Raw genomic sequence first — 12,243 nt, 5'->3', positions numbered from 1 at the left:
TGTGATATATACTGTGGACTAATAGTTTTATGCCAAGAAATAAAATGACCATATTGGTAAACATATGCTTCAGAAACTAAGCATTGAAATCAACTCTCAAAAGAGCAAACATTTTTACACTGTAAATATTCCTATATTTTTTTCTTTTCTTCATTTTTTTGTGGAACTTTGGTGAGGTTCATTTTGAAAGTTGCTATATGAAATAAAGATTGAATTGTTGATGAATGGATGCAAGGGGAACAAATTAAGAGGAATTGATTATTACTCTAAACACAATGACTTCGGGGGGGGGGGGGTACTGTATAGTATTTCTAATCAGCAGCACAGATTTTAATTGAACACATAAAAATAAATACAACTGAAATCTGTGCATAATTGGCATAATTTAAACATCTTCCTTCTTTTATACTTCAAATATTTAATCACTTTACAAATGAATTATATGGCCTGTGTTCTGAATTTGGCATATTTTAAATTGGATTAAACTATTGTTAACACTTTATATACATTTCTTTATCCTCCTTAAGTGGTACTGACACTTGATTTCAATTCATCAATCAATATCAATCAAATGTTCAAGCATATTTACAATATAACAAAGGTTCATGTTCATGCATTAAGCAGACAGACAGGGAAGGCAACCCAACCACATCTGAATTTTAAATTTAGGCTCAAACCCAGAACCAAACTGCCTGTGCAGATTTAAAATCTAACTATTGTATGGAGCTTTTGAAAAATGATTACCATATAGGATTTATGCAGATCTTTATGCAGTAATATAAACCACATGCCTGTTTCTAGCAAGACTCTTTATTGTTCGTCAGACCTTATCAGTCCATAAAAATGCACTCAAGCATAGGGATATCAACGTTTCAAATTAGATTTTTCTATTGCTATGTATAAATCCTACAGATGTTGCATGCATGATTGTACATACTGTAACTTAACTCAGTCTGACAGTGACCTTGTAGATGGCTGCCTTCCTGACTGCTGTGAGTCATATTCTGTATTTTCCCAGAAAATACAGAAATCCTTATTACAAGGAATAGCACCTTCAAAATCAGACATAGTTAACAATGTTGAGAAATAATAAATCATAATTAAATAGTAAAATTAAAAAGCATTCTTCATTTACCCTAATGTACCTTGATAGCATTCTGATTGTCCCATCTGTCACATCTGTATAGGACAGGTTGAGGTAAAGAAGTGTAGGACAGCCTTCTGCAATCATTTTCATTGTTTCATCCTAAACACAGGAAAACTGTGTTGATTTAGAGGAAAAGAACTAATAATGAACTTCTGGTCTGTTAGAATAAATGAGCAAATGAGTCACTACTTATTATGCTAATGTTAACCAGCAGAAAGAATGATTAGCTAGTGTGTACATTTACACATGCATAATATTCCTAATGGACATGCTGGACATGTTAGCATCTTACACTGAATGCTTGTGATACTGTTTTACACAAGTAACATACAGTATCTCTGTTATCCTTCTATCCATTCTTCCATCTTCCATTACTTTTAACACATGTAAATACAGAATGAGTAGACCAGGAAATTTACAATGAAACTTAAATTACTACCTCCATATCTTAGCAAACAACATTTAAAAACTTATTTGTCAACTGAACAAATTCTATGTTATAACTATCTGTCAGCATAATTTCTATTACAATTTAATCTATGGATTACTATTCAGTTTTCTACATATGAATGTGCCTGTTTATTTTGTTTTCATCAGTCGGTTAAATGCTTTGAGACTTTCTTAAGTAAAAATAAAATATAGAATATCCCATCACAAAAAAACATTAAAAGCAATACAAAAAGAAAATATGGAACAACATGGTCAATAATACATATAAAGTGTATTATAACCATAACACATCTGTGTTCTTACTTGTTTTCAAACTACAAAATGCAGGCAATGTACTTAGATTCAGCAATTACTCCTGACCTTTGCCAGTTTCAATATGATTAAAGAGCATTGTCTTGCATGTGTCATTTACATGGTTAATCATGCATGTTATATATTGTCAAGGAATGCATGGCTGGAAAGAGGTTGCCAGTTACTGAAGAAAGTGTCTCAAAAGAACTTTAGAGGCATAATAGGCCTTAAAGGTCAGGAACACAAAAAACTGCCATGTTGGTGTGCTAGGTAGCAGAAAACCTATGAAGTATTGTACACACCTTGAAGAGCAAAAGGTAGCACAGCACTGCAGGACTGCAGCAAATGGTGAGGTGTGGTCAGGGCAAAACATGTAATGTTTCCTGGATGCTAGACTGCATGTGAGCCAGCATGTGCCAGTGATTTGTGAACCAATATCCAGAGACAGAGAGAGACTGAGGTCAGGAAAGTTTGACATATGGTTCCAAGAGCCCAGGTACAAAAATGGCCACAAGGAGTTCGTTCTTATAAAGGGTGGGATCACAGTCACTACATGCAGGAGAAACAGTCATGATGGAGGTCTGGCAGGAGCCGTGGGGACCTCCCTGTGTAGAGGGAAGGACCTTTTTTATTTTATCTGGTGTGGAACATGGCCTGGACACAGACAGGCGGACACCGTAGATACAAAACCCAACACACGTTTATTTATATTTAAATATTATTTACAGTGCACACAACCCCAAAACTCCAGGCCTCACAATGCCTCTTCTCTCTTCTCAGGTCCGCCTCCACTCCTCTCCTCCGAGCTCCGTCCAATTCCACCCGACTCCAGCCATTGAATGGAAGGAGGCGGCCCCTTTTATACACACCCAGATGTGCTCCAGGTGCCTCCTGATGAGCTTCCGCCACCCCTTCCTGGTATGGAGGAAGTACTGACTGCGCACCTGGAAGCAATCTGGGTGTCCCTGGTCTTCCTCCCCCCAGCACTTCCGGGTGTAGCAGAAGTGCTATGGGCCAGGGCTCCATAGCATATAGGGTTGAGGTTCTAAGCACCGTTCCCGTGGTCCCCAAAGCCACCAGGGCGGTCGCGCCCTCATGGTCTGGAGGAGGCGTATGCCCTCCTCCTGTCCTCCTGGGCATCCTGGCTGGGTACCACTCCCAGCCTCTTGCCACATTGGTTACCTTGTGTGTATCCCTTCCTTGTGTGGTTTATATAATGAAAACACAATTTTACATACTTTTAAGCTTCTTGCCATTTTTTCTGGTGAGTTGGGCCACTATGAGGTGGCACTTTCTGTTAAAACATAGCATGTAAACTAAAACAGAAGGAATTAAAGTTACCCTTGGGTTTAAAATTAACAAGCAAACAAATAAAAAAATGTGGTTTACTCACATTAACACTCGCACACTGAGACAGATTAAGGTCTTGCAAATTTCTGCATTCACCTAAACAGATTAAACAGACACAAGATAATAAGTATTGCTGGAATGTTTTTTTTTCAAATCCAAGCTAAGAAACCTTAGGGCCAGATGATCCACAAAGAACAAGGTCTGTTTTTGTAAGATTGGTACTTTGTTGTAGCCAAGATCTGATATACATCTTATAATATTATTTTGATATGGCAGCTTTTTTCTATATTAAGTAGAGATTAAGGGCAGAAGAATAGCTTTTACAAGAAAAGGTTTTGCAGGTTGACATCACATTTCATTTCCTACTCACTTAATGTTTCCAGAATATTACCAAGTCAATATGTGAATATCTATAAGAACATTAGAACTAATTTTATGAGAACATCTTAAAGGCAGTATGTCACTGATCCAGACCTATAACAGTGAAAACCATTTAAGGCAATTCTTAAGTGAACTGTACCTTTACAGCATTTCCCTTGATGATATACAGTGTGTTAAGCAAAAGCTGTCCAGTTTAATAGTTTTCCAAAATGCTGTTCTATTTCCCATGTAGCCAAAACAGTTTATGCATTAACTGCCTTTTGTTAATGCATCTTTTAACCAACTGATAATCACAACATAATTAGTTTAGAAATAGAAATTCCAGTTGTTCATTGTGTACTGGAGATAAAGTGCAATCCCTACTACATAAGCACTTTTGTTACTCTTACACAGACCATATCATACAGTTCCAAAAGCAGTTTGCATCGGTGTGATTTGCAGAAGTTGTTTGTTCATGTTATTGATGGCTTTTACTAGAAATGAGCTCTGTGTTCCACTGAACTCTTCTTTCCTTCAAGTAATTTGTCTCTGGAATTTTTTCCATCCTCAACAGGATCCATTCAGTGAGCTATCTCTTTTTTATTCATGATTATTCTGGGAAATGTAATAACTTGTGAAAAGGCTTCTTGTTTAACAGATTTTGAGCTTCATGAACGTAAAGCATGTGTCAATCTGTACAGTAGAGAATAGAATAGTGAAATCAGAACAGACCCAAATTAATTGTTTAAGAAGGCCCAAGGCCAATATTGTATTTAAAAGATCTAAGTGATTCGGAAGATAAATTGGATGCAATAATAATGAAAAGCAGCATTTTTTAATTATAACTATAGATGTTCTTTATGTGTAAAACTAGAGTACAAGTAAGAGAAAGGAATTTTTCATCACATTTCTTATCAGCTTGCCATTTTAGTGTTACATAGAATCGTCAGTTAGGGATACATTTTAGCATAACCTTTGTGCCCTTAGACATTGCTGTAAAGAGATGGGCCTCTTAACTAAATCCAGATGGGCTTTGCCGCACAGCAGAAAAAAAAGACTCCAAAGGATGCTAGAGCTGGTTAATCTTTAATCAAAAAAATAAGAATCCATGTGGCTTTAAATAACGCTTTTTTCTTTGGTGTAGAAAAAATACACACATGCTACTGTATATGAATCGAATTCATAATGATCTGTTATGAGTGAAGTGGCATTTTATAAAATATTTGAAATTAACTCAGAAAAGATAAAAAAGTATCATAGCAGAGCTAGGCCTTGACTTCAAAAGTCCAACCCCCTTGAATTTCCAAGGATCATTGGCATGAGTTTAAGCTGCTTTCAAACTTTATACATAATCAGTCCTTATCTTGTAAATCTCCTATTTTAATAAGCATCAGACATTTTATATGCAATAAATAAGATTGCAGTAAACTGAATCTGCTACTGTACAATGACATGTAGACTAACCTGTGTACAGCTATCCCAGTAAAGTTCTAACTTAACCAAATTAGTATCTCTTAATTATTTTAGTAATGGCACTAACTACATTAAGTATTTCTTCTTTGCAGGGAATACAGCTGCATGTCATCATTCCTTAAGCCAATTACTTAAGGCTATCTGATCTTTGATTTCAGAGGGATTCTTTCGCCATTCCAGCTGTCACTGTTACCCAGACCATCTGGAACTCAGGATGAAGACAGTTATGCTTATAATGCTCCTTGTCTTCTGCAGGTCTGCTGAATTTAGGAAAGGTAAAAATGGTGGGATGAAGAATAGACTGAATGGTATGAGAGCTGGAAGGAGAAGCACTAGCAAACGATTTGCTGCTATTGACTGCAAAGATTACATTGAACTTAAAGAAAAATACTTTGATTGTCAAGATAAAAGACTGACACGTGTTTCACCCCACTGGCCTGAGGATATCATTCATATGCTTCTAGCAAGAAACAGGATTCGGAGATTAGAGAATGACATGTTTTTGACATTCAAAAATATGAAAAGCTTGGATTTGCAGCAAAATGACATTGCAATCATTGAAGAGCATGCTTTTGCAGGTTTGGATAAATTGACTACATTGTTGCTTCAGCACAATCGACTGCAGGTAGTGGCAGAGGATGTGTTTATCAACCTGCCACTCCTTAAGTACCTTCGAATTTATGAGAATCCTTGGAATTGTAGTTGTGAACTGGATGGCCTAATCAGAAAGTTGCAACTTCCAGGAAGTCGAAATTTGGGAAATTATGCCAAATGTGCTGAACCTAATAATTTAAAGGATCAAAGGTTAAAAAAAATAAAGACAGACTTGCTGTGTGAGGATGATGAGAGTCCCTTACAAGGAACGAAAAAGCCCTTTACCCCTTATAGCAATATTAAAGAGGTGGATTCCACAATGTGCCACATCTACATGTTCCCAAAACCTCTGCTGGATTGCCAGAACAAAGGTTTGTCAGCATTTATCATTAGTCTGGGTTCTAGTAGCTCTAATACAAAATTGTGTGTTGAGTCTATCAGGCTATTACACTCATTACAGAAAAAAGGGGTTTCTTTTCATTTTTAACATGGGTTTGCCAAGTACTTTTAACTGGCAACAGTATTTCATTTAGTTTTTAAATGGAAACATTGAAAGCTTACAATCCAAACTGTCTGTCTCTTGCTGGAAAAGATTTTCCTTATCACTAGCTTCCAAGGGGAGTTTTCTGCCAGCTGCATCTTTAAAACAGACTTGCTAAAAGAGACAGACACTTTAAATCTCGTTACATTTCATTTCCAAATATATTAGTGGAAAAGGATTGTGGCATCATTCATTAAAATGTATTGCACATATTTAGACATCACAAATAGTTTAAACCATCCTATGCCATGTGAAAATAATGACAATCTATATAAATATAACTGTAAGATGTTTGTTTGCCTGTTTGTTTGTTTGCCAATCATGCAAAAATGGCTAAAATGATTTTCATTAAATTTTACATGTAGCTGTTGATCCATCTTAAAATATAGTTGGTCTGGCATATTGTGGAGTGGGGTTGTAATGGGAAGGAAAAAACACAAAATCTAGTGCCAACAAAAGGACTGCAATTCCCATCAGGCAGCAGGAGTGCGCTAGGGCTGAAGAGAGAACACCACTATCAGCACATACAAAAAATTGCACCAGCTAAAGTGGGACCTCATCTAAGACTGCATGTAGAGCATTTTCTTAGAACACCACTATCAGCACATACAAAAAATTGCACCAGCTAAAGTGGGACCTCATCTAAGACTGCATGTAGAGCATTTTCTTTTCAACTAATCTGTATAACAATTTTATTGTCTCGCTGGATTACAGCTTTGTCTAACAGTAGGTTTTTTTAATCATCATGGGCTGTGTTTAACCATGCTGAATTTCTAAAAGACACATTTTCCTTGTTTATTCTTCTTTCTGAGAAATATACAACGGTCCAAAAGTGATGTATAGTGTTGCCACACGCTTAAGACCCCATGTTTCTCTTTTTCAGCCTCCCAAAAAACCTTTAAAACTCCAAAACACCCATTTTAGTGAGGTTTGTGGTTCCAAAATCTCATGTAAAATCATCACCCATTATTTTGTGATGCTGTATTATAAGCAGGTTTAGAAAAAGGATGTATGGATGAATGGATATACAGTAATATATAACCAATGGAGTGAGATTTAAATTACTAGGCAAGGCTAGTAAGGAGATGTTACGTATTGACTTAACATTCTTAACACTACAAATTCTAATTTTTGCATTTTGTGTTCTTAAACGTTTGTGACTGATAATGCCTTAAATTATTGTATATTGGTAACACCACTTCAAGAGAGGCTCACTGAATCAACAAGCTAATCAAAAGGGCAGGCTCTGTTATGGGACACACACTGGACCCCCTCTAGGTAGTAGCAAAGAAAAGAATTAAAACAAAACTGAACAATGCTGCACATCATCTCTTAGACATATTAACACTGAGTACTTCCATGAATCATTCAACAGATGTGTGTCAGGAAATGGTACTGGGGCTCCCTTATACCAGTGGCATTATGCATGCATAATGCCTCACTGTGAATGTGACTAACTGTGACTACCAAGTCAGAAGTTTTCTTTGCTTTAAGTTTTCTTTCTTTTAAGTCACTCTTTTGCTTGTTGAGACCATAATGTGTGTATATCTATCTATATACAGTAACTCACAAAAGTGAGTACACCCCTCACATTTTTGTAAATATTTTATTATATCTTTTCATGGGACAACACTGAAGATATGACACTTTGATACAATGTAAAGTAGTCAGTGTACAGCTTGTATAACAGTGTAAATTTGCTGTCCCCTCAAAATAACTCAACACACAGCCATTAATGTCTAAACCGCTGGCAACAAAAGTGAGTACACCCTTAAGTGAAAAATATCCAAATTGTGCCCAATTAGCCATTTTCCCTCCCCGGTGTCATGTGACTCGTTAGTGTTACAAGGTCTCAGGTGTGAATGGGCAGCAGGTGTGTTAAATTTGGTGTTATCGCTCTCACACTCTCTCATACTGGTCACTGGAAGTTCAACATGGCACCTCATGGCAAAGAGCTCTCTGAGGATCTGAAAAAAAGAATTGTCACTCTACATAAAGATGGCTTCAACTATAGAAGATTGCCAACATCCTGAAACTGAGCTGCACCATGGTGGCCAAGACCATACAGTGGTTTAACAGGACAGGTTCCACTCAGAACAGGCCTTGCCATGTGATGTCATCATTGAGGAGTGGAAGAGGATTGCAGTGGCAACCTGTGATGCTCTAGTGAACTCCATGCCCAAGAGAGTTAAGGCAGTACTGGAAAATAATGGTGGCCACACAAAATATTGACACTTTGGGCACAATTTGGACATTTTTCACTTAGAGGTGTATTCACTTTTATTGCCAGCAGTTTAGACATTAATGGCTGTGTGTTGAGTTATTTTGAAGGGACAGCATATTTACACTGTTATACAAGCTGTACACTGACTACTTTACATTGTATCAAAGTGTCATATCTTCAGTGTTGTCCCATGAAAAGATATAATAAAATATTTACAAAAATGTGAGGGGTGTACTCACTTTTGTGAGATACTGTATCTATCTTCAATAAAAATCCAAATTTTCCCTGGGGACCGATAAAGTTCTATCTATCTATCTATCTATCTATCTATCTATCTATCTATCTATCTATCTATCTATCTATCTATCTATCTATCTATCTATCTATCTATCTATCTATCTATCTATCTATCTATCTATCTATCTATCTATCTATCTATACTAGGAGTGTCATTTCAGAGTTGTTAGTCTTCTGCTTAAAGGTCACATGCTAACACTAAGTCTTAGATGACTTCTGCTGGCAAAAATTCAGTTTGAGGAGGCTCTAAAAATTGTATCTGGTGGACTGTGTAAGCAGAAAACTGTGCATCTTGATTCAACTGACAATGGTGATGTCAGATATGCAAATAAGAATTTCACTAAACTTTGTACACATGGCAATAAACGTTAACATGAATTTGAAGTTGAATTTCAGTTCCCAAACTACAAGCATTACAACAACTCTTAATTACATCAGACTGATTGTAATGAGAAAGAATAATTTTGAGCTAAACTAAAATGCATTTCTAGCCTTGCTGCAAAGAACACTTCATCATTTGGCTGATGTGATATACAGGATAATATCAATGGTTTGAAAAGATTCAGCCTATTTGTATGAGAAAACAAGCACTATTTCATCAAGTGCTGAACTTCCCATGTTAAGGTTCATTTGCCAAACATCTTTCAAGGCCGAAGTCCAATCTGGCTGTGAAATTTGAAGAGCCAAAAATCCCTGTGCCTGATTGATATTAACATTACTCACAGCATGCCAAGGACTGCATACACAGAGTTCTGTTATTTTGTTAACAGCAGGAATCATTATTTGATACAAATAAGGGTATGATGGGTATATTATTTTTCATTTGACTGACAGGGCTTTAGTGCAATAAACCATAGTGTGATAAAGAGGTACTAAGCTTGTTTTTTAGGTCCCAGTCTATTTTTAATGTTCCTCAAAAATAAACTCTCATTTTGACTGTTGCTTATGCAGCAATGGTTTCAATTAGTTGTCAAATAAGATACTGAAGTGGCCATTCTGGCAAATGACATGATTAGAATTCACAAACTTTTATTTCTTCCCATGGTCCCTCATCATGAGTTACCTGAATCAACATCATCTCAACATTGTGCTTGGAGGATCCTATGTATATTATATATAGTGTCTAAGTCTCTCTCCTTCTCTTTTCTCCCAGGACCATTACCAACAGCATTCTGCTCTGCTTTCTAACAGAGTAAAAGGTCACTTTTGTGATTAATATTGAGATTTCTATGAAAAAAAAAAATATATATATATATATATATATACTTGAAAAATGTTCCCGATTCATTTTGTAAAACAGCACAGTTCTGAGGCCATGATTCATATGTTAAAGGCCTCGGTGTATTAAAACCTAAAAAAATAATTAACAGACATTTCTAGTTGACAGCCATTGCTTACAATATTACTGGTTATGCTAAGAAAAATGCTGTAAATCCAGTCTGTAATTGGGTTTTATGCTGTCTTGCTGCCAATTACAGACAGGCCCTTAGTGCACATTCTCATTGAAAAAATCTAATGATCTTCCACTTTCCCATAATTATACTGCATTATGGCATGGTGGTTAAAACATTGGACTTCAAACCCTGAGGTTGTGGGTTCAAACCCAACCATTGGCACTGCGTGACCATGAGCAAGTCACCTGCCTGTGCTTTTATTTTGGAAAAACAAAAGAAATGAAACAAATTACTGTTGTAATATCAGTCAAATAATAAATTCCATAGCTTAAGTAGTGATAGATAGGCTTTTGAAAGGTGTTCACTTTATACACTCAAGAAGCTACTGGTAGCTTATGAACTGGACATTGTATACATTTTCCTACTTGCAGTTATTACAAACTACAGCACACAATTCTTTTTCCAGTCTAAGTTTGTATTCCAAACTTGGAATAAAATAGATTTTAACCTCACATTATCATTCTGGACCAAATGAACAGATAGAAAACTATCTTAAATGTCAATGATTTCCCATCAAAGCAGAAAAATACTATGTTAAATATCTCTATGTTTCTACAAAAACATTGACTTTAACAAGTGTTTCAGATTATGTAAAAAATTTGAAATGTGTTGACAAAAAGTAGTCATGGACCTAATTATGGATGAGAGGATTATTCCTCAAAAATTGTGCTGTAGTTGCTTGTACCATAACCAAATGGATGAAGATTAGGCAAATGTTCTAATTTATAAATATAGATTATTCATCTGTCCATGTTAAGCAGTTTTTTCAACACGCTCTCACTAAGGGTCACAATGGATATCAAATAGGAACCAGGACTTGAAATAATTTTAGTTAATTGGAGCATACATTGCTTGTTTTCGTGATTAGAAGTCATAAACATAGCAAAAAGTTGTTAAGGCCTCTAAAACAAGCCGTAAAAGCAGGCCAGGACCTAAACTGGCTTGCCCAAAAGTGGCTTACCTCAAGGCAACATAAATGCCACAGAGAGGGTTTGGCCTAAGTAGACCCAAAACAGGGAAACTAGCTTTTAAGGTTCAAAATAAAGTCTAAAGTTCCAAAATATCCTAATGTACTGCTTGAATAAGACAACAGCAGTTTAGAGAGAAAACAGAATCAGGAGATGAGACAGAGAAGTTAGAATGCACACAGGGGTTGTAACTGGGAAGACAAAATTAAATAACAAAGTCAGACCTGTGGTTAGAAAACAGAGAGGTACTATTGTAAATCATAAGCCTAAAAGGGTACACATAACCAGAGCCCATCAACGCAAGACATAAACAACAATCTGAGAGCAGAAATGTTTCAACCAGAAAATCAGAAACCAACAATACGAACTGAGGCAAAGGTTTTTCTTTTAGAAATCCAGTCTTGGATTAATTACGAATATGTTGTGCTGGCTTTTTAAAACGTTGCACTAGTGAAGTCATGATATACAGGCTCGTGTTCTAGCAGCCAGTCTTCAGTATGGCAGCGTCCATACAGAACAGAAGACTGCACTGCAGGAGAATGTGAATTGAAATTACAAGAAAGAAAAAGATAAAAACAACCACAACATTCCTTGGCCTCAGGTTTCCTCCAGGTTTCCACTTCAATTACAGGACTTGGTACTTTTTTATATTTACTTGCCCTTTGCTTTGAAATGATTCTCTCATCCCCTTAATTTTCAAATGTGTCTGAAATGTGCAAAGCAATATTTAATTGAAACAGTTTTGATGTATCAACTTTGTTAATGCCTGAATTTAGTTCTTGTGCAGTATTGTATCCATGCACATGGATGTTTTGTGTTTGGCTTCTAGAGCTATTATGTGTTTCAAAAGTCTCTGGGCACTGTACGTACATTCATGAGCACATATTCACTAGAAAAATGACTTTTTGTACTGTGGGAATTAAAGAGGGGCTGCATCAGTGTGCATCTGCAATATGAGAAAAATGGGTCAAGGTTGTTGACACTCCAAAAAAACAAAAAACCTCTGCTAAAGTGTTAGATTAATGCTGTTAATGCTGTTGACTTGGTCTGATAGATAGATAGATAGATAGATAGATAGATAGATAGATAGATAG

At 36.2% G+C, this 12,243-nt stretch overlaps 2 protein-coding genes across 3 annotated transcripts in view; one reads left to right on the top strand and one right to left on the bottom strand.

Moving 5' to 3' along the window:
• The window catches only part of fbxl13 (F-box and leucine-rich repeat protein 13), a 238,244-nt gene that overhangs the window by 124,065 nt on the left and 101,936 nt on the right, over positions 1–12,243 (bottom strand). The window contains exons 10-11 of the mRNA XM_028811676.2: positions 3,282–3,334; positions 1,146–1,246 (exon numbers count right to left, since the gene is read on the bottom strand). Of these exons, the coding sequence (XP_028667509.2) occupies positions 1,146–1,246; positions 3,282–3,334 (154 nt within the window). The remainder of the gene's footprint in view (positions 1–1,145; positions 1,247–3,281; positions 3,335–12,243) is intronic.
• The window catches only part of lrrc17 (leucine rich repeat containing 17), a 31,541-nt gene that overhangs the window by 590 nt on the left and 18,708 nt on the right, over positions 1–12,243 (top strand). Inside the window, exon 2 of one of the 2 annotated variants that reach the window (XM_028811716.2) lies at positions 5,230–6,036. In XM_028811716.2, the coding sequence (XP_028667549.2) occupies positions 5,286–6,036 (751 nt within the window). In that variant the 5' untranslated portion in view covers positions 5,230–5,285. Of the gene's footprint in view, positions 1–5,163; positions 6,037–12,243 lie in introns of both variants that reach the window. The other variant, XM_028811708.2, reaches the window with a different exon arrangement.

Source organism: Erpetoichthys calabaricus, chromosome 1 (genome assembly GCF_900747795.2).
Source record: "Erpetoichthys calabaricus chromosome 1, fErpCal1.3, whole genome shotgun sequence".
NCBI lineage: Eukaryota > Metazoa > Chordata > Cladistia > Polypteriformes > Polypteridae > Erpetoichthys > Erpetoichthys calabaricus.
This window is presented reverse-complemented; position numbering and strand designations above follow the sequence as displayed.